The 23315-nt window shown below is 42.7% G+C and overlaps 1 protein-coding gene across 2 annotated transcripts in view; it reads left to right on the top strand.

Annotated features, from left to right (window-relative positions):
* The window catches only part of LOC121534972 (F-box-like/WD repeat-containing protein TBL1XR1), a 35247-nt gene extending 15164 nt beyond the window's left edge, over positions 1-20083 (top strand). The window contains exons 3-16 of one of the 2 annotated variants that reach the window (XM_041841617.2): positions 3111-3216; positions 5171-5316; positions 7173-7407; positions 8413-8545; positions 10103-10244; positions 10721-10784; positions 10952-10993; positions 11108-11205; positions 11789-11971; positions 12407-12481; positions 12674-12801; positions 13217-13382; positions 13727-13828; positions 18884-20083. In XM_041841617.2, coding sequence (XP_041697551.1) covers positions 3159-3216; positions 5171-5316; positions 7173-7407; positions 8413-8545; positions 10103-10244; positions 10721-10784; positions 10952-10993; positions 11108-11205; positions 11789-11971; positions 12407-12481; positions 12674-12801; positions 13217-13382; positions 13727-13828; positions 18884-18910 — 1599 coding nt within the window. In that variant the 5' untranslated portion in view covers positions 3111-3158 and the 3' untranslated portion in view covers positions 18911-20083. The remainder of the gene's footprint in view (positions 1-3110; positions 3217-5170; positions 5317-7172; positions 7408-8412; positions 8546-10102; positions 10245-10720; positions 10785-10951; positions 10994-11107; positions 11206-11788; positions 11972-12406; positions 12482-12673; positions 12802-13216; positions 13383-13726; positions 13829-18883) is intronic. The other variant, XM_041841618.2, reaches the window with a different exon arrangement.
* Positions 20084-23315: the final 3232 nt, after the last annotated feature.

Raw genomic sequence — 23315 nt, 5'->3', positions numbered from 1 at the left:
GCAGATATGGACTCACAAAGTTTGGTATGGCCCAGCGCTTTCACAGCTGGACCTTCCAACCAGACCAACCTCCTCGGGCGCAGATGCATGAACTTGTCCGAATCGCAAGGAAATGGCTGGATCCGCAGAGGAATACAGCAGCGGCGGTGGTGGAGGCCGTTGTGGTGGATCGTTACCTACGCGCCCCTGCCTTATGAGGCAAAACGGTGCATCAGTCAACAGGCCTTGACCACGGCTGATCTGACCGTGGAAGCTGTGGAAAAGTACCAGGCCACAGCGGAGATGCTGAATGCTTCCCGAAAAGACCCCAGGAGTGCGGCCCCACCACAAATGGGAAGAACCCGTCCAAAGGACCCCAAGGTCTCGAACCCAGCCACGTCAGGACTTATCCCGGCTCCAGGGGGAGCCAGAAACCAGGCGGGTCCAAGAAGAGTACACCAGGAGGGGGAAACTTCGACAGTGTTACCGGTGTGGGGAGATGGGACATATCTCCTGGCAGTGTGGGAAACCAGCCGATGAACCTATGCCCACTGCGGAGTCCTCCAGCTCAGCACCCACACACCGTTTTTGCCTCGCTCTTGGGAGTCGTAGATGGCGGCCCAGATCGACCCCCCACCTGCCCGGTAACTGTGAATCACCATGATGTGGAGGCCTTACTGGATTCTGGTAGCCGGGCCACCCTGGTGCGTAAGGATTTGGTGGGCCCAACGTGTCTGACCCCGGGGAAAGTCCTCCCAGTTTCCTGTGTCCATGGGGACCCCAGAGAATACCCCATTACTGAACTTACAATGACCAGCACACGGGGAACCATACACACGACGGCGGGGGTGGTTGATTCCCTCCCCGTCCCTGTCCTAATTGGACGAGACTGCCCAGCCTTTTACCCACTCTGGAGAGAGTCTCAGGAGAGGATAACCCGAGTACCTCGGAAACGGAGAGGCAAGACTCATCCTGGGAAGGCTCCGGTGCAATCCTCCGAATTACTCACTCCCGCCCGGGCTCTGATAGGGATGGCAGGTGCCCAGACCGACACAGAGACGGAGCTACAGAATCTGGACAAAGAACTGTCTGGTCTGAAGGGGACCGCTGAGAGGTATCGTTTGTTAAAGCAACAGTTAGACATGAAGACAGAAGAGTTAGATATCCTCCAGGCTAAACTCCAACAGAGCTCCTTCCATAAGCAACAGGAGGAGCTGGAGAGGCTGCGCAGGACCATCGAGGAGTGTGAGGAGACCCTGCGCAGTAGTAAGGAGGTCCAGAAGAAGGCAGAGGAGAAGTACAAGGTGTTGGAGAACAAGATGAAGAATGCGGAGGCAGAGAGAGAAGGAACTGAAAGCTGCTCAACAGAAGCTAAACTCTGCTAAAACCAAGGCTGATGCGTTCAGTAAGAAACTCAAGGAGAGACAACAGGAGGCTGAGTCCCTGGTCCTAGAGGTGGAGGAGTTGAAGAGAGAGCAGGCTGGCAAGCACCACGGCAATGCGGACGCCCTCTCCCGGCGTGATGCCTTCTTCGCTGCCTTTACCCCGCGAGGCGTCGGTCCCGAGGAGGGGGATGTGTGATGTCACGAGAGGCTGTGTCCTGGAGGGACGTTACATCCCCTGAGGTGGCTGCAAACCCAGACAGCTATGGCTCCATCTGCTGGTATGGTCGGGAACGCCACCCCTCTATGGCCAATCTTCCCACGCAGCTGAAACAAATCAGGAGCTGATGAGCTGAAGGTTTGGGAAGGGAAGAGACACACTGAGAGGGTGTGTGGGGGGTGAAGAGACACAGTCTCCAACCTGGGCTCTCTGGAGGACAAGAGTGCTGCACGTCCACTTCCATGAGGAATATAAGGATTTGGAGATACTTACCTTTGGGAAATACTCACCTTTGGATATATGCACCTGTGGAAATACGTGAGAGACATTTGGAAGGACTTTTTGCTGGGTTGGCCACTAGCTGCAACGTGGACTACAGTAAGGCTGGGGAAAAGTTATCTGAGTGAGTGAGAATTATGATTTTGGATGTGGAAGAGACATCCCTGAACTGTTAACCCTTAAAGAGCCACAAGAGAACATAATTTTGTTATATTTTCGTTAATTTCCCAAGACCTATAATAAAATCCTTGTTTTGTTTGAACCTTGTCTCCTTGCACTACTTGAGCAATCCCGCTGAAAGCTGTGTAGCCTCTCGTGACGTCACAGTATATATACACCTGTTCTGAAAGGCCCCAGAGTCTGCAACACCACTAAGCAAGGGGCACCACCAAGCAAGCGGCACCATGAAGACCAAGGAGCTCTCCAAACAGGTCAGGGACAAAGTTGTGGAGAAGTACAGATCAGGTTTGGGTTATAAAACAATATCCGAAACTTTGAACATCCCACGGAGCACCATTTAAATCCATTATAAAAAATATGGAAAGAAAATGGCACCACAACAAACCTGCCAAGAGAGGGCCGCCCACCAAAACTCACGAACCAGGCAAGGAGGGCATGAATCAGAGAGGCAAAAAAGAGACCAAAGATAACCCTGAAGGAGCTGCAAAGCTCCACAGCGGAGATTGGAGTATCTGTCCATAGGACCACTTTAAGCCGTACACTCCACAGAGCTGGGCTTTACGGAAGAGTGGCCAGAAAAGTTATGCACGCTCAGGTTTTCTGTTTTCTTGTCTTATTTCTTGTTTGTTTCACTTTTCATTTTTATTTTGCATCTTCAAAGTGGTAGGCATGTTGTGTAAATCAAATGATACAAACCCCCCCCAAAATCAATTTTAATTCCAGGTTGTAAGGCAACAAAATAGGAAAAATACCAAGGGGGGTGAATACTTTCGCAAGCCACTGTACAATCTAGACTACATGTTGAAAGTCAATGTTGCCACTTGCCAAGACTCCCAAGTTCAAAAGAAAGCTCAGTTCCAACTATATACATAGTCACTAATCAGTGTAGTAGTAAGCTGAAGTCCATCGGCAAGCGTTCAAATGTTCAACCATGACGAAGGCACTGGGTTCATTGAAGTGTCTGTTTAATCTGTTAATAAGTATCTGAGTATAACACAAGTTGTACAGTATTGATATTTTTTTCAGGCTATGTGTTGTAACTATGTGTGTGTGTGTCTCTCTCGTCCTAGGCTCCCATTCCCTTCGCTGACCCCATGGTTTGACCACCAGGATTAAAAATGAGCATTAGCAGTGATGAGGTCAACTTCCTGGTGTACAGATACCTGCAAGAGTCAGGTAAGACCCACATCTGATCTACTGTGCATTCGGAAAGTATTCAGACCCCTTGACTTTTTCCACATTTTGTTACTTTACAGCCTTATTCTAAAATTGATTAAAATGTTTTTTTCCCCTCATCAATCTACGTACAATACCCCATAATGACAAAGCAAAAACTGGTTTTTAGACATTTTAGCAAATTTATAGTATAAAGCATTCAGACCCTTTACTTATTACTTTGTTGAAGCACCTTTGGCAGCGATTACAGCTTAGAGTCTTCTTGGGTATGACACTGCAAGCTTGGCACACCTGTATTTGGAGAGTTACACCCATTCTTCTCTGCAGATCCTCTCAAGCTCTGTCAGGTTGGATGAGGAGCATCGCTGCACAGCTATTTTCAGGTCTCTCCAGAGATGTTAGATCGGGTTCAAGTCCGGGCTCTGGCTGGTCCACTCAAGGACATTCAGAGACTTGTCCCAAAGCCACTCCTGCGTTGTCTTGGCTGTGTGCTTAGGGTCGTTGTCCTGTTGGAAGGTGAACCTTCGCCCCAGTCTGAGGTCCTGAGTGGTCTTGAGCAGGCTTTCATCAAGGATCTCTCTGTACTTTGTTCCGTTCATCTTTCTCTCGATCCTGACTAGTCTCCCAGTCCCTGCCACTGAAAAACATCCCCACGGCGTGATGCTGCCACCACCATGCTTCACCGTAGGGATGGTGCCAGGTTTCCTCCAGACGTGACACTTGGCATTCAGGCCAAAGAGTTCAATCTTGGTTTCATCAGACCAGATAATCTTGTTTTTCATTGTCTGAGAGTCTTTAGGTGCCTTTTGGCAAACTCCAAGCGGGCTGTCATGTGGCTTTTACTGAGGAGTGGCTTCCGTCTGGCCACTCTACCATAAAGGCCTGATTGGTGGAGTGCTGCAGAGATTGTTGTCCTTCTGGAAGGTTCTCTCATCTCCACAGAGGAACTCTGGAGCTCTGTCAGGGTGACCATTGGGTTCTTGGTCACCTCCCTGACCAAACCTCCCTAACCAAGGCCCTTCTCCCCCGATTGCTAAGTTTGGCCGGGCGGCCAGCTCTAGGAAGAGTCTTGGCGGTTCCAAACTTCTTCCATTTAAAAATGATGGAGGCCACTGTGTTCTTGGGGACCTTCAATACTGCAGAAATGTTTTGGTACTCTTTCCCAGATATGTGCCTGGACACAATCCTGGCTCGGAGCTCTACGGACAATTCCTTCGACCTCATGGCTTGGTTTTTGCTCTGACAGGTGTGTGTGCCTTTCCAAATCATGTCCAATCAATTGAATTTACCACAGGTGGACTCCAATCACGTTGTAGAAACATCTCAAGTAGGATCAGTGGGAACAGGATGCACCTGATCTCAATTTCGAGTCTCATAGCAAAGGTTCTGAATACTTATGTAAATAAGGTATTTCAGTTTTTTTTTTAAATATATATATACATTTGCCAACATTTCTAAAAAAAAAAAACTGTTTTCGCTTAGTCATTATGGGGTATTAGGTGTAGATTGATGAGGAAATGTTTTTATTCAATCAATTTTAGAGTAAGGCTGTAACTTAACAATATGTGGAAAAATGGAAGGGATCTGAATACTTTCCGAATGCACTGTATATCTTCTCATAAACGTTGTGCTGTAGTTAGTTCCAGAAATAAGTGTCTCACCCTTTTGAAAATTGTTATTTGAACTATTTGGGAAAGCAACACGTTTTCCATTATCAGATCTGCAATTTATCTAGCTAAAATTTAGGAAAAATGCTTAATATCTCAAACATTTCTGCTACCATAATCCCCAAAATGAATCTTAACTGACTGCTACCCAGACACAACCAGGTTTGCCTGCTGGGTAAAAACTCTGCAAGGTGAATGTAAACATAATGACGCAGTGGTGTGGTGATTAAAGGACAGCGGTGTACAACACTCATTTTCCCCTCCGTCTCTCTACATCCCTCTGCCAGGCTTCTCCCACTCGGCGTTCACCTTTGGCATAGAAAGCCACATCAGCCAGTCCAACATCAACGGAGCCCTGGTTCCCCCTGCTGCCCTGATCTCCATCATCCAGAAGGGCCTGCAGTACGTGGAGGCAGAGGTCAGCATCAATGAGGTCAGTACCCACAATGCTAACTTTCCTATTTACTGACTGTACCCCACGCTAACCGCTAACTTACATTGACTGTGTAGCTGCCGTGCTAACCTTTGAACTCAATACCTAAATGTAAGACAGTAGAAGTTACCCCTTACCACAGATTTAGGATCACATTACCCCCCAATCCTAGGAAGCACAATCCTATGACATCATCAGGACTATTGCCCTGATATACACTACTGGTCAAAAGTTTGGACATACATTGTAGAATAATAGTGAAGACATCAAAACTATGAAATAACACATATGGAATCATGTATTAACCCACATTTTAAAAAACAAATCAATATATATTTTATATTTGAGATTCTTCAAATAGCCCTCCTTTGCCTTGATGACAGCTTTGCACACTCTGCACACTGTGATATGATATTTTGGCTATATCGCCAGCCCTATGTTAGACATCCGCTGAAATATTAAAATGTAAAGAATGGAACATAACATTTTAACTTTTGAGTAAAATTCCCCTTTTTAATGAAAAAATATCTGACCCTGTATCACTGGTCAATGGCAACTGTGTTGAAACCCCAAACATATGTCTCAGGGGTCGCGATAATGCAGGATTCAGCTTTTTTCACACAGAAAAGCAAAGAAAAAAATACAGAAAAAATACTTGCTGCATTTTGTAAACGGAGATCTAAAAATTAACCAAGCCATGCATCACACAGTCCCTTTCCCCTCTGTGTCTCACTCACTCAATTGCGTTCTAACTGATGGGATACACAAGCTACATTCCTTGCACAAATTCAAAATGGACTGGTTGACTGAAGTAGGGAAATATGTGTTCCAACAATGAGCTGCAATTTTGGAATAACTGGGTAATTTTCTGCTTAGGCTACTTTGCGGTTGTCATTATTTACCACATCCACAAAGTAAAAATATTTTTATCAGAATCATTAAGCCTACTCCCACGGGGGGCCAGTATGAAAAATGTATGCACTCACTAACTGTAAGTCGCTCTGGATAAGAGTGCTAAATGACTAAAATATACTCACCAAACAGATATCTTGGCCTTAATTCATCCCCATGCAGTGTTCAATGTAGAAGTGTTAATCCATTTAGAACATTCCAAGGAACAGGCAGAATAAAGTAAAGCGAATGTCTGTATATTGAAAAGAAGACAGGTTTTAGTTTGTAACCCTGAAAAATGTGTCTTTCAACTTGCCAATTAAGTCCTGTTTCAAATGATCACTCTTTGAAAATAACTGTTCCAGTCGCGAGATGCGAATTACTTCGCACTATTCTGTTCTATTTTATTCTGTTATATTACATATTTTTTTTATTATAAAATAGGTGTGTCTTGACTGTGATAAGGGCTCGGGAAGTAGTGTCTTGTCTGCTAAATTAACAAAACAAGGCTATGTCATTACACAGACATCGGCTTCTACAAGAAAGTGCCACACTGCTGAGGTTACTAACATTTTGAAGATTGTATTCCACGATATAACCAGTTGATATTACAGGTTCAATAAATTTATCTTAAATGGCACTTGTTTTTTATTGACTGGATATATAATGAGGCAATTTAGCAATTAGGATTCGTTATCTGTAATGGTTATGATAAATTAGGCATTGTTGCACACTGTTGGCATATAAATCAATGCACACATTTTTTCCCTTGTTCTACAAATAGCTCTTTTTTTTGAGTACTTGATAGAAAATCATGCGAGTACTTTAACAGTCAAAGGTCAAATGCCCATCCCTGTATGAAACGCAGGTGAAATCGATTAAAACGCAGATTTTTTGATGGTCTGCATTTTGAAAATGCAGATTTCTGAAAGCTAAAGCTGCGACCCCTGTATCTTGTCACCCAGGATGGCACTCTGTTTGACGGGCGGCCCATTGAGTCGCTGTCTCTGATCGACGCTGTGATGCCTGATGTGGTGCAGACACGGCAGCAGGCCTACCGGGAAAAGCTGGCCCATCAGCAGCAGGCAGCCGGGGCTGGCAGCGCCAGTGGCACCCAGGGCCCCCAGCCTGGCGGCGCTAAGAACGGAGAGGGGGGAACCGCTGCCAACGGCGAGGAGAATGGCGCCCACGCCTTAGCCAGTGAGCAGAACCTTTCATTATGACACCTCTTTTATTTTAGTTGAATTTAAAAATATATATATTTCGTAATAGTTAACATGATATCATAACCAGGGTTGCGGTCAATTCCAATTTTATTGGAAATTCCAATTCCATTCTTGAATTAATTTATGAAGTGAATTCTATTGAATTCAAGTTATGGGATTGGAATTGTGTTGGAATTAGACTGTTTGAATTGGAATTGTAAAAACAATTAATCAGTTAATGGAATGAATGCACTTAGTATACAAAATGGATTGCAGGATTTGTTTGAAATGATTTCAACTGATTTGTATATTTAGAGTATAGCGAAGCACGCTGAATATTGACATGATCGTCCTGAAAGCCTGAGGGAATTGAATTCAAATTGGAATTTTGGGAATTCTTGGGGATAATATTGAACTAGGAATTGAATTCTTGGAATTTACCTAACACTGGAATTGAGAGGAATTGAATTGTCTGAATTCAAAAACTGACCTGAAATTTGAATTGAATTAAATGGAATTTACAAGTAGAGGGAATTGAATTAAGATTGTATTTGTGGAATTAACCCCTGGTCATAACATTAAAAATGATTTACAATACATAGACCTACATAATCACACCTCTTGAGTTTAAAGCACAACCGACGGCGGAGATGGTTTTACCTTTTCCTCTCAATCAATTCTACTAACTCTAGCGTAGGTTTAGCTGCTACTCGACAAGCCGGACCAATGAAAATCTCTACCTTTCTCCCGTCATGGATTTAACAGTGGTCGAAACTCCCTTCAGCCAATGCTTACATCAATCCTACACTTTTAAATGATGATCGGGGCATGTTCAAGTGCACAGTTAGGAGATTCAGGGCGCAGCCCAAGACCTCTGTATGTGACCTGTGAGTGTGTCTTCCATAGAGATGGATAGCGGACAAGATGGATATAATCCGTTTGATACAAAGATGAGTCCTCTATCTAACTCTAAGGTGTGTTCCATCCCCTCCCCCTCCAGACCACCATGCAGACATGATGGATGTGGACGGGGACGTGGAGATCCCCCAGAACAAGGCCATGGTGCTGCGAGGCCACGAGTCCGAGGTGTTCATCTGTGCCTGGAACCCCGTCAATGACCTGCTCGCCTCCGGGTACAGAACCGACTCCTATATCCTTCTTCTGTTTCTTTTCTCTTTCTGACTTCTATTTCTCTCTGCTTCTGTTTCACTGTCTCTTTTTCTCTCCTACTCCTCTCTCCTTTTTCTCTCACCCTCCTATCACTCACTGTCTCCCTTTCCTGCTACTTCTCTATCCCTGTTTCTCTTTATAGAGAAAGACAGCCTAAAGATAAATGATTTCTGTTCATGAAGTAAAATCCCCCTTCATATAGCATTGGCCGTTTTCATGATGAGAAGTATGCGTTGACCTACATTTTGATGAGCAGAACTTAATCAAGGAAGTTTACACTTAAGATAAATAATGTGTATATTTGGCAGGTTTATGTACTCTCATATCTAATTTAATCCTGAGAAGTGTGTTTTATTAGCCCTTTACACACGTACCTGTATACAGGTTGAAAATGGAAGATTTGGGCACTAATAAGCGCCTCAATTGGAACGTAGTGGCTGTACAGTAACATGCTATACATGACGTCAGCGCTCTCTCCTCAAAGAGTGATCATTTAAAGCAGGGCTCAATTTGGTGAGTTGAAAGACGATGTTTTCAGGGTTACAAGATATACAGACAGACGTTCGATTTAGTTTATTCTGCCTGTTCCTTGGAATTTTCTAAATGGATTAACAGTTCCACATTGAACACCGCATGGTGATAAATTACGGCCATGACATCTTTTTGGTGAGTAGGCCTAGGCTTAATGATTCTGTTCTGAACAGAATGAGCCTATGTTTGTTTATTGTGAAGACAATTTGCGGCAGCAAACGCACCTGAATGCACTCTTTCTATGTGCACCAGAATTATGAGCTGTTTCTCTGAATTGCCTTGTGAAAGCCCAACACTGTAAGATCGTATTTTATAACTTAGCTAGTCATGTTGGCAATAGAACAAGCTTTCAAATCATGCCCACCTGACCCAGATTGCTATTTATAATGGACCGCTTTTGGATTGCGTAAACAACAACAGTAATTGTGTGATGGTGGGGATGCAGGGTTGTGTTCCAAACGAAACAACTACAAGTGAGCTTGCTCTAGTTCCTCAACGGCACAGCTAGGAGAGCAAAAAAAATGTATTCTTTGAGTCATAAAAGTGTATTGAAATTGCTTAGGAACTGTGCACACTTTGGAGATGTGTGGCCACTTGGAGACACCAGTTAGTCCTCTCACTCAAACCCTTGTTATTTTTTATTATGTTGTTATTTTATCAACAAATGCGGCGAAAAGTACAATAAATGTAAAATGCACATAAAAATCAACAGTGTAATGTTTGGATTCAGTCTTGAACAGTTGTGTAGTCAACTGTATCAGGTGAACTGTTGTGTACTCACCTTTGGTCTAATAATTTTCCCATTATCTCCAGATTTTATGCATTTTCATATTTCTTCTGTAAGAAACATTTCAATTTAGCCCTATCCATATAGGTCAATTCCCACGAGGGTAAAGGGTTAATGTTGCTATGTTTTAGGCTGACAAGCAGCCAAAGAAGTTGCACGTTAGACGACAGTGTGTAACTTGTGTGTGTGTGTGTGTGTGCAGGTCTGGGGATTCAACGGCGCGGATCTGGAACCTGAGTGAGAACAGCACAGGCAGCTCCACCCAGCTGGTGCTGAGACACTGCATACGGGAGGGGGGCCAGGACGTACCCAGCAACAAAGACGTCACCTCACTGGACTGGAATGTGAGCGATAGAGAGAGTGTGTGTTTGAGGTGGGGGTGGGCAGACAGACTGTGTGTGTGTACACATTCTGGTGTGCGTGTGTGTCTCAGCTGCCAAAGGCATTCTCTGGCAGCGCTTCCCAACCGGAAATATGGGATGGCTTCGTTCCCTCCCATGGAAAATGCAGGGCTTTCACTGCTGCTACTCAGAATTTAGACTTACAGTAGAGCAGGCTGTCATTTTCCCCTGCTCTACAAGTTGCTGGAGGATACTGAACCAGCATTTAAGTACTTTTGGCCAAATCACAACTCGATAAGCAGAAAAAACTGACTGTTGTTTGATGTCATCAGGAGATTTAAGCCAACATTTGAGTAATTCACATAAATCTCTAATTAGGATCAGGGCCTTGTTTTGTCCCAATTTGGGGTGCAACAGAAACCCAGAACTACAGGTTATTGGTCCCAAAAATGACTAACTGATGAATTTCTGTCTTTCAGAGTGAGGGTACGCTGTTAGCCACAGGCTCGTACGATGGCTTTGCCAGAATATGGACTAAAGACGGTAAGCAATTTAAAGATACACTATGGGCATGCTAATTGTTTATGTAAAATTTTGTCTTGAATCCTTAGTTTTAGGCAAACAATATAAGCTTTTGCTCACGGGCGAGGGGAGGAGTGCCGCTTTCTGTCCAATGAGGTCATTTCTGGACAATATTTCTGTCTATTTAGGGGACCCCTTTGTGTGGCTCAAGAGCAACCTCGAAGGCAAAAGTTCCGTATTGCCTCTTTTAATGTCAGAACTTTCACATCTCAACATTTCTAAACAGAATCACAGATGGTCTGAAGTTCTCTTGCTAAACAAGCACCATGACATGTTTTTTGCAGGTAACCTCGCCAGTACCTTAGGCCAGCACAAGGGTCCTATATTTGCCCTCAAATGGAATAAGAAAGGCAACTTTATCCTCAGTGCAGGAGTAGATAAGGTAAGATAATGGTTTGTGTGTTAAAAATGTCTGCATTGGACCTTTATCTCAATATCAAATCATTTCTGGGTAACAATGAAGTGCCTTACTGTGAATTGTTTTCAATGAAAATGGCCAAAAAGAAACAAAAATAGCTTCTTAGCAAAGAGCAATTTCTCAATTAAGATTTTTGCTAGGACTGTCTGGTTGTTGTCAGAGTGGGGAGGTGAAAACTGAAAACTAGCTGTTATTGGCAGAGAGGTTTAGAACGCTCTTTCTTATTGGTCTATTAACTACATTTACCGGCAGGCCAAAACTCCATCCCACCAAAACAGGCTGAAATTTCAGGCGGTCGTTTCAAACAACTCTTACATTAAAAGGGCTTTATCATATTTGTCACAAGGGTTTTCTTAAAATAAAGAAACTTTTTTGACCTCACTGGGCCTTTAAAGAGAAGAAAACGTGGAGAAAGCCATTTAAGAATAAAAGAGACCAGATGTTTAACATCCCTTTAAATGTAATTGATTTGTCATGGTGTGGTGTCATTGTGTCATTTGTCACTCATGATGAAACGACTCTGACAATATATCTGTCTCTCGTTTAGACCACCATCATTTGGGACGCTCACACAGGGGAGGCCAAGCAGCAATTTCCCTTTCACTCAGCGCCGGCCCTGGACGTTGACTGGCAGAACAACAACACGTTTGCCTCCTGCAGCACGGACATGTGCATCCATGTGTGTAAGCTGGGCCAGGACCGGCCTGTCAAGACCTTCCAGGGACACACGGTAAGACCGGAGACTGGACTGGCTCTCTGGCCTGGGTGCATCTCAATTGTCTCTTCTCCCTGTCACATTAACAATGGCTGCGTTAACACAGGCAGACCAATTCTGATCTTTTGCTCAATTATTGGCAAAATATCTAATCTGATTGGACAAAAGACCAACTATTGGCAAAGATCAGAATTAGACTGCCTGTGTAAATGCAGCCATTGTGACCGACATTGATTAATCTCAATAGTCTAAAGTGGCATCCTCGAGTTCAAACGCACTGATCTGAATATAGAGGATAGGTGAAAGCTTTTGCCCATCCTGTTCAATCACATCACTGCAGGAAGTGCCTTTGTACAGTTGATGCTCCCTTTTTGTGCACTGCTATATTATAAAGTTCACTAAATGTTTCCTTGTATCCCTCCTCATCATCCCTTTCTCTTTTCCCTCTAGAATGAGGTGAACGCTATCAAGTGGGATCCTACGGGGAGTCTGCTGGCCTCCTGCTCCGACGACATGACACTCAAGGTCAGTACACACAGACACACACACAGCTCACAAAAAGCCTCCTAACTACTGCCAAATATGTATTTCATGGAGTAGGAAATAATAGTACAAAATAAGTTTTACCGGGGTCTACTTTTGGCTGCAGTTTATAATCTCTTTGATTGGAGTCCTCACATCTCTGTCTCTCCCCTCTCCCCTCTGTGTCTCTACCAGATCTGGAGTATGAAGCAGGACTTGTGTGTCCATGACCTGCAGGCTCACAGTAAGGAGATCTACACCATCAAGTGGAGCCCCACGGGGCCTGGGACCAACAACCCCAATGCCAATCTGATGCTGGCCAGGTAAAATAAGGCTAGGAACCACTCCAACTCCCAGCATTCCTCTGGGAAACACTCCAACTCCCAGCATGCCTCTGGGGGTTTGTGCTAATAAGAGGTTTTGTGTCAAACAAATGCATTTAGGATCTGTAAGTGACATAGTATGGAGTCATGTATGTTCATTCTATGCATCTCGATCTGCTGCATTCTGTTTGCCCCAACGGAATAGATCCCAGGATAGTCACTGTAATCAAATTAAAGTATATTTCTCTTTCCTCTCCTCCTCTCCTTTTACTCTCCTAAATTGCTTCGGGGCGCTGCGCTGGGGCTGACCCTGTACTCCCTCCCAAATTTGTTGTGTCTTGGAGGTTAGGAGCAGAGCAAAATATGAATTTCCTTTCCAAGATGGACACTAAAGTACTATTCTATCTCCCCCCAGTGCGTCGTTTGACTCGACTGTGCGCCTGTGGGACGTGGAGCGCGGCGTGTGCATCCACACGCTCACCCGCCACCAGGAGCCCGTCTACAGTGTGGCCTTCAGCCCCGACGGGCGCCACCTGGCCAGCGGCTCCTTCGACAAGTGTGTCCACATCTGGAACACACAGGTACAGGACGGAATAACACACACACACACTCGCTCATCTCACTCATACGTCATTCACATCTCAAGCCCAACTGTTTATTGCAGGGCTAGTCTGATGGTCGATGCATGGGTTTGAATATTTAGGTCCAAATCCTAACTTGAGATCTGAGCGCATAACTCTGACTTTCACATAAATCATGCGTTGATTTTAACGGGTGACTTGTCCTAACTATTCTCAAGTAAGGATTCAGCCCTAAGTGAGATACGTGTAAGGAAGTAAACATGATTGAAATTGACCTGTCCCCATTTCTCTTGATTATCATTGTTTTGCTGATCACATCCCTGTCTGTCCCTCTGTCTGTCCAGACGGGTGCTTTAGTTCACAGCTACAGGGGAACGGGGGGCATCTTCGAGGTGTGCTGGAACGCCACGGGAGACAAAGTTGGAGCCAGCGCGTCGGACGGATCGGTAAGTCTCACCAGCCGCCTCTTCATGGCCAGGAGTTATTTTCCTGATTTCAGAAGGAACTGAGAAGGAAAAATATTAGACCACAGTTAAAAGCTATATCTAGGGTCCCAAGATTTTCCTGGTCCCAAGATTTTCCTGGTCACGGCACGTTTGGGGTCAATGCAAATAGTCCGGGTAGCCATTTGATTAGCTGTTCAGGAGTCTTATGGCTTGGGGGTAGAAGCTGTTAAGAAGCCTTTTGGACCTTAGTCTATTAGTGACACTTTATATGGATAGTGGAACTGTGCTAATTGCAACTCGCATGCCCCGCCCGCCTGAGGATCTGTCTTTTTCAGCTATATATTTCCTGTGTTTTTGAGGGGTGCCAAATCCACTTGTCACTTAAATTTCGCTGGATTGATTGCTTTCATTTTACTCCTGCGACTCTTTCATACTCTTACTTGTGCCTGTCATTTTTTCCCGTTTAAGTTACAACTGTGGAAATGTTTGGAATTACCTGTCAAGCACACCCCGGTAATGGCTGAAATGGGCTCAATGGAATACATAATCTTTCCGTTGCATCTATAAGAACGCTAAAGCTTCGTCTGGGATTTAACACATCTCGACACTTGCATCACAAGAAACATAACTTTTTTGTGGAATTGAAAAAAGTAATCAGTTGATACAGTTGAAATGTTTACAAATTAGATGAGCAGAAATAAAAGTAACTTCCGAAAATGGACACTCGGATTATAGTGATATTATGTCTGATCTCGCAAACAATGTAAATTGTGTATACTATAGAGAGGTGTTATCTAGAGCCAAGCGTGTTGATTTTTAATCAGAGCGTATCCTGCTATTGACACACTTGTTGAATTATGCAACACAATGTGACAACAGTGATTAATGAGGCAGTAGGCTATAGCACGAATGTTCCAAAATGCAAGCAATTACCGGGAAAACGCTGTTCTCGAAAGTGACTGCAAATGCGATTCTGCATGTAATGCTTTTATTACATAGATGCATTTTTATGCTGAAAATTATCTTCCTCAATCTTGAAACTCAGGCACAGCCTATGTATGCCAGTTAGGTTCTACACCGGTTATAAACGGATTAATATGCTTAATTTTAAGAAGTTATTTGGCCACTTTAGTTGTGATAAAAACCTTATCAAAACATATAGGCCTATGGGCTAGGATACATGAGGGTGTGACTATGATTTGAAAAAGTCGCAAAAAAAAGGTATGCGCTGTTTCTTGCCTTAATACATAAGCTGGGCATCATTCACAAGCGATAATACATCATTCACAAGTGATAGGCTAATATTGTCACCCATCAGACTTGTTAATTTAATGTTGCCTTTACATATACTAAATATATGTGTGAATATTAGTTTTGATTTAGAATGGACCATTATCATGCACCTGTCTCAGAACAGGGGCATTTGAAAAAAAATACATGTCATCTATGCACTTAAATAGCGAATGGAGGACTATGCAATTAAATAGCGAATGGAGGACGCTTTTCCCGTGGTTCATTTTCATGCCAGCCAGGTAGGCTATACTCCTGTTGTAAAGAGAAGCAATGTGCTAAATATTAGGAAAGTTGAGAAATAAATATAGTAGGCCTAGCCTATAGAAAGCTGATGGATCCTGCTCTTTTTAATGGAGGCCATCAAAACTCTGCCTAAAGAAATGTTGTGCAACATTAGCTCATGAGCACTCATGAAGTGTTTGATTAGATGTTCTATTACATTTGCATTGATGTCAGTTTGCTAGACTACTAATGTCCATCAGCAGCATCAGAGAATGGAGAAGCCTAGTTACCGTGACTAAACGGTCACATGGAATTTGACTGCCGTCATGACTCGTGGTCCAGTGTGGCTCAGTTGGTAGAGCATTGCGTTTGCAACGCCAGGGTTGTGGGTTCGATTCCCACGGGGGGCCAGTACTGGGAAAATGTATGCACTCACTACCGGTGTGGCTGTAATACAGTCACCGTAACAGCCCTAATTCCACCCCTTTATGTACTCATATATGCAAATACACCCAGTGTATTTATGCAAATAAGGCACATATATTTTATTTTACACAAAATATAAAAGAAATACCTGTTAAATCCACTTTAATCAGTGTAGATGAAGGGGAGGAGACAGGTTAAATAATGATTTTTAAGCCTTTTGAGACATGGATTGTGTATGTGTGCCATTCAGAGGGTGAATGGGCAAGAAAAAATATTTAAGTGCCTTTAAATAGGGTTTGGTAGTAGGTGCCAGGCGCACCGGTTTGTGTGAAGAACTGCAATGCTGCTGGATTTTTTACTCTCAACAGTTTTCCGTGTGTATCAAAAATGGTCCACCATCCAAAGGACATCCAGTCATCTTGACAAAACTGTGGGAAGCATTGGCATCAACATGGGCCAGCATCCGTGTGGAATGCTTTCGACACCTTGTAGAATCCACGTCCCGACAAATTAAGGCTGTTCTGAGGACAAACGGGGAGGGGTGCAACTCAATATTAGGAAGGTGTTCCTAATGTTTGGTATATTCAGTGTATATGTGCAGTCTAAGAAAAAAGGAGAATGACTAATTAAATACCTGAATTCCATACCAAAATCCCTGAACTTCATTCATTATTTGTCCGTTCCGGTAAAATGTTTTATGCGCTATAATTCATTCAATACCTGATGGATTTAAAACATTCAAAACATTTGGAGTGTCTTCATCCATTGTCCAACTGTTGCATTTATTCATTTATGTATTTAAATCATTGTTGCTAGTGCTAATGATCTGTAGATGTACAGTGGGGAGAACAGGTATTTGATACACTGCCGATTTTGCAGGTTTTCCTACTTACAAAGCATGTAGAGGTCTGTCATTTTTATCATAGGTACACTTCAACTGTGAGAGACGGAATCTAAAACAAAAATCCAGAAAATCACATTGTATGATTTTTAAGTAATTAATTTGCATTTTATTGCATGACATAAGTATTTGATACATCAGAAAAGCAGAACTTAATATTTGGTACAGAAACCTTTGTTTGCAATTACAGAGATCATACGTTTCCTGTAGGTCTTGAGCAGGTTTGCACACACTGCAACTGGGATTTTGGCCCACTCCTCCATACAGACCTTCTCCAGATCCTTCAGGTTTCGGGGCTGTTGCTGGGCAATACGGACTTTCAGCTCCCTCCAAAGATTTTCTATTAGGTTCAGGTCTGGAGACTGGCTAGGCCACTCCAGGACCTTGAGATGCTTCTTACGGAGCCACTCCTTAGTTGCCCTGGCTGTGTGTTTCGGGACGTTGTCATGCTGGAAGACCCAGCCACGACCCATCTTCAATGCTCTTACTGAGGGAAGGAGGTTGTTGGCCAAGATCTCGCGATACATGGCCCCATCCATCCTCCCCTCAATACGGTGCAGTCGTCCTGTCCCCTTTGCAGAAAAGCATCCCCAAAGAATGATGTTTCCACCTCCATGCTTCACGGTTGGGATGGTGTTCTTGGGGTTGTACTCATCCTTCTTCTTTCTCCAAACACGGCGAGTGCAGTTTAGACCAAAAAGCTCTATTTTTGTCTCATCAGACCACATGACCTTCTCCCATTCCTCCTCTGGATCATCCAGATGGTCATTGGCAAACTTCAGACGGGCCTGGACATGCGCTGGCTTGAGCAGGGGGACCTCGCGTGTGCTGCAGGATTTTAATCCATGACAGCGTAGTGTGTTACTAATGGTTTTCTTTGAGACTGTGGTCCCAGCTCTCTTCAGGTCATTGACCTGGTCCTGCCGTGTAGTTCTGGGCTGATCCCTTACCTTCCTCATGATCATTGATGCCCCACGAGGTGAGATCTTGCATGGAGCCCCAGACCGAGGGTGATTGACCGTCATCTTGAACTTCTTCCATTTTCTAATAATTGCGGCAACAGTTGTTGCCTTCTCACCAAGCTGCTTGCCTATTGTCCTGTAGCCCATCCCAGCCTTGTGCAGGTCTACAATTTAATCCCTGATGTCCTTACACAGCTCTCTGGTCTTGGCCATTGTGGAGAGGTTGGAGTCTGTTTGATTGAGTGTGTGGACAGGTGTCTTTTATACAGGTAACGAGTTCAAACAGGTGCAGTTAATACAGGTAATGAGTGGAGAACAGGAGGGCTTCTTAAAGAAAAACTAACAGGTCTGTGAGAGCCGGAATTCTTACTGGTTGGTAGGTGATCAAATACTTATGTCATGCAATAAAATGCAAATTAATTACTTAAAAATCATACAATGTGATTTTCTGGATTTTTGTTTTAGATTCCGTCTCTCACAGTTGAAGTGTACCTATGATAAAAATGACAGACCTCTACATGCTTTGTAAGTAGGAAAACCTGCGAAATCGGCAGTGTATCAAATACTTGTTCTCCCCACTGTAGGTCCTCTGTATCTTTAAGTTGGTAGAGCATGGCGCTTGCAATGCCAGGATAGTGGGTTAGATTCCTGGGACCACCCATACGTGAAACATTTACGCGCGCATGACTAAGTCGCTTTGGATAAAAGCATCAGCTAAATATTAAATGGCAAATGGTATAAATGGATGTTCAGCTAACTACCTTTCCAGTATCTGTTTTATTCATCAAGTGTTACAGCTAGAGCAGTAAACATAATGGTTTTTATGTCAATAGTTGCAGCTGTGGAGTAGTTAATCAAACAGATAGTTTGTCAATCGGCTTGAGCATCTACGGATAATCGTTAAGGGATTGTCCTAGTAAAGTGAGGCCCACCACCAATGATCTCCTTGCATAATGCAGTGTCTATTGACAGGGACGGTTAGGAAGTCAATAGCTATCATTCTGACTGGACTTAAGAGGTTTTACACGTGGAGCAGCTGAGAGTTCTAAGATTGAATAATGCATGAAAGGAAGTGTTTTTCAGCACTGGAAACAGCACTACTTAGACTAATAATGGATGTGTGTTTGTTTCATTGTTAAGGCCAGGGGTTTCCCTGGTCTGGTCACATGGTCAGGAAAAAAGCTCCTGGCCCTGCTCATTACATATGACCTTTAACCTCTCTCTCTCCCTCCCTCTCTCTCTCCGTTCCAGGTTTGTGTATTAGACCTGAGGAAATGACGCTCGTTTGGGGAGCCATGGACCGACTACGAATGTGTACATAGCCAAAATGACTGTCCCGGTCTGTCGTCTACACTGCTGTAGTCCCATCAGAAGCCATGGCCCGCCATCACAACCACCACCACCATTACCATCACAGCCAAACAGAGCGCCCCAACACCCCCATAAACACACAGACTACCCCTCCAGAAAAGAGGTCAAACTAACCCCCAGCAAAGGGGATCTGGACTTCCCTCAAGTCAGACTCAGACCCACAGGAGAGAAAAATGACTATTACGGTCACCGAGACAAAAATCACCTGAAGAGAAGAGGACCCATTGCATACATACCAAAATATCTGAAATGTTTTGTTTTCTTTATTTCTTTTTATCCTTTATACCAGAAATGAGAAATGTAAAGCTTTTTTTCCCATGTCGTTGGTGTGTGCATATTGTACATGTCCACATTTTTTGTCGTCCTGTATCCACTTTGTTTTGCTTTTGGGGTTTACTTATTTTGCCGTAGGTTTGTGTTACATGTTGAGAGAGGTAAGGTCAGTAGGATTTTTGTTTTCTTTTATAATTTGGATTTCAAACTGTTATTGGGAGAACTCCATTCATTTTGGCACTGTACATACATGTTTTTGTGGTTCAAGAATACATTGAACAACAAAAAATATATATTTCTAAAGTTGAAATGGGTTAATTTGTTTTCAATTCTGTTGGTCGTTCTGCTTTTTTTCAGTTGACCTAAATCCTTTTATTTACATTTTTTGGGGGAGAGCAGTTAGTGGGGAGGAAAGGTGCCATACGCATACTTGTTCTTCTTATTACCTTTAGAAATGGTTTCAGATGTGCAAAACTGTTAGCTTAATAGATCTCTGAGAATTCGAATAACCTCTTGGACTTAAAGATCATCACTGCAGCTACTAGAAAGCCCTGTCCTCTTACATTCTAACTACATGTGATGTTAGATTTTGAGTGCTATTCACAATATGTTGTTCCTCCTCAGTCCATCGCGTGCTAAGCTAACCAATGCTAAATGATAATCAGACTAAGCCATCACTAAGTTCTTGCTTTGTTTTGTTGCCCGGTCTTGCTTGGTAATTAATCTGGACATACTGTATCTGTCTTGATTTCAGCAGTAACACTTGCGTAGAGAGTTGTGTACTGTACATAGGACCTTCGTAGCACCTACATAAGTATTACACCCGCAGTCAGTTTCAACCATGCTTCCTTCAATCCACATCCAACTCTATCACATTTGTATTGGTAATGCTGGGCAATCTTATTGCAGTTTGTCATGTTGAACAAAATGTTTATGATTGTCGTTGAATGTTGATGACTGGGATCTAGTGATGTCGATGTCTTCAGGTCTCTCATGTTTAGGTGGTCGACTCCGACGTCAAAGTTTTTACACATTTTTTAAAAAGCGGCAATAGTACTGTTTGTCCATTTTGAGACGCCGTAGCCAGTATACACTTCCTCAAAATAGTCAGAATTCATCTAAGATAACTCAAGAAATCGGTCATTAATTGAAGCTTTTGCCGAGGAGATCTTAGTCGCACAATTTTACATCTAACTAAGATGTTTGGTGCAGTATTTCTCAATGAAAAAATGTGCATGAAAACTAGTTGTCTCTCGTTGAATGTCAACACAGACTTCAATGAAGAATCCTAACTGTTGACCAATCACCGACGAAGGGGTGTAGACTTCAGCTACCAACTTCGGCTTGCCTCAAGAAAAAATGGTGTGCCCGAACAACCGAAAAAACCCTTACCGAAGTCCAAAACGAACAAAAACATCACAAAATGTCGTCATAATATATGCACAAACTCTTCCGAACTGTTTCGGCTGGGAAGCATGCAGACGCCTTTACACGAGATTAGTCCACGTTCCAAGACTACTTTTGAGTCCTATAAACACCTGACAAAGTTTGATTTTGGAGTGAACCATTGCTTTAAGTGTTCTGTTTTAGGACACAATGCGGTGTCTGCTCTTTGGTCGGGGTTTTAAAAGTGTGGGTGATTGTTTTTCTGCCCAGCACCAACACTTTCAGACAGGCTGTGTTGAGGCCTATGCATGGATTGATGGCGCTTTTTTGTAGTGTTCAGAAGGTGCCGTTTTTTTAAGCACTTTTTCATTTTTTTTTTATGCAGGGAGATGAGTTGAGATGAGAAGCAGACTTTGGAACATATGACTTCATGTAACATTTTAACTACATATAATATATATCTGTGACATCACAGGGAATTATTTTATATGCCACTCGAATGCAAGGGTGGTTTAAAAAAATCCGTAACTCTCGAAGACACGCTTGGCAAATGTGGTGGTATTATACATCATGTGAGTCTTTTACCATGAGAAATGGTTCTTTATAAAATACCATTGAACGGTCATAGCTATAAAAGAGAAGAGCAGCCCTTCGACTGGGTTTGTATAAGTTCTGTATAAGCGAAACAGGGAGACGTGTTTAAGCCAGGGTTAGGGTCAATTCTATTTTGATTCATTACAAAAGTGAATTTTCAATTCCAGATTTAAAAAAAAATCCTTATTAAAAATGAATGGCACTTTTTCCCATTCTTGAATTTGAATTTCAGTTCATTTCATGAATTTAAATTAGAGTAGACTTCCAACCCTGGTTGGCACATCCAGACAGGGATTAATGCTCATAGTTTTATTTCACTCCCAGCTGAACGTGTGCAGTCGTTCTGTAAAAAGGAAGGGGGAATAGTAGTGTCTATACTGTTGACTTGTTGGTTACACATTGGATCCAGGCCAACTTCATGGCATTCCAAAATCCCATATCTTAGCCCTAGCTAACACCCTGAGGCTTTAAAACACCTATGTTTTTTAGTTTTTTTCCAAAAGCCTCCATTGTGATTTTTTGTTCAGAATGTCACTTGTTTTACAAACACATTTTGTACAGAAGCTAAGAGTATTTTGAAGTTTCTTTAATATAATCAACAGTGAGTGGATTGTACCATAATGACACTATTTATTATGAAGTCTATGACAGTGGAATGGTATTTTATAACCTTTTGTTTTTAAAAAGATATGCTTTTTACACTGCATTCAAGTGTTTGCTATTTTTTGTTCCTACCTAAAGTACTAATTCTATCTTTGCTATGTCTAAAAAGCCCTTGAAGGTTTTGTACTCTTTGAAAACTTTTATAATTCTGATTTATTTGTAGCTATGTACGCAAAAATGAACAAAAACAATCTCAACTTTAACAACGTATCATAACACCCTGGACCATGTAAATAACTGTTTGCAGATTTTTTTTTCTCCATGTTGTTGTCTTTGCACCTCACCTTTGTTATGTTCTCTCTCTCATATGATTGCTGAGACTCTCTGCAACCTACGCATCTGACTGTTGTAAAATCACTCAGATCTTTGAAACATCTAGAATAAAATCTATTTTGATAATAGCCAAGTGTGTTTTTTCTGTTGACTTGCTTTGTTCCTCATGACACCTAGAGGGCCTTCTGGTGTATTGCATTCTCCCTCAATGTACAGTTAAAGTGGCAATCGGCAGTAGAAACAATAACTAAATGGCCTCCCCACCCCTGGTTTGGTAAAAAGAGGGATGGGGCTGGAGAAATGTTATCTCTCAAATTCATAGACTGAGCTATGGATACAAGGATTGACCCTCCATGGTATCAAAGTTTTAGTTGAAACCATGTTTTGAGGCTGTTTGTTTACATTCTTTATTTACAAACATTGAAGTAAAACAAGCTTATATTTTGGGTTCTGATGGGGTACGACAGTTGAACTAAGCTCATGAGTCGTAATTTATATTCTTCAATAATTAATTGGTAAATGTATGTCAAAAAATGCATGTCGCAACTGCTGATTGCCCCTTTAATGGTATACATATCCCCTTTAGCCATAGGGGCCAGTTGTGTATAGTACTCTATCCTTGGTCATGGTACATGCCACAATGTCTTGAGCACATTTGGGTCTTGTGATGTTTGCATGCTCTAAATCCAGGCTACAAATTAAGGAAACAAAACAGTCCAGAATAGAGCCTATCCTTTCTTTGTAAAAGGCCAGTGACTGCCATCTAGTGGTCAAAAGTATGTTGTGAAATTGGGAAGTTAAAGGTGCTACACAGAATTTCTCCCCTATGTGGAAGCTAGGTGAATTGCAACACAACAAGGCTACATGGAAAACTAATGCCACCCCTCCCCGCATCCCATTTCCCCGTAACATGGCAAGGACTTGCACGTGAGCCTTTTACTTTCTGTTTTGGTCCACCAGCTTCAGCTGTAAAAACGATCCTTTTTGTTATTGAAAATATATTTCACTGATGGTAAAATGATTTCTTACACGTCAGTGCTTGTTTTCTCACATAAACAGAAATTGAGCGAACAGTGTAGAATTTTAGCAACCAGGAAATGACAGAGGTTTCTACATTGGCTGC

This window comes from Coregonus clupeaformis, unplaced genomic scaffold, assembly GCF_020615455.1.
Source record: "Coregonus clupeaformis isolate EN_2021a unplaced genomic scaffold, ASM2061545v1 scaf0193, whole genome shotgun sequence".
Taxonomy (NCBI): domain Eukaryota; kingdom Metazoa; phylum Chordata; class Actinopteri; order Salmoniformes; family Salmonidae; genus Coregonus; species Coregonus clupeaformis.
This window is presented reverse-complemented; position numbering and strand designations above follow the sequence as displayed.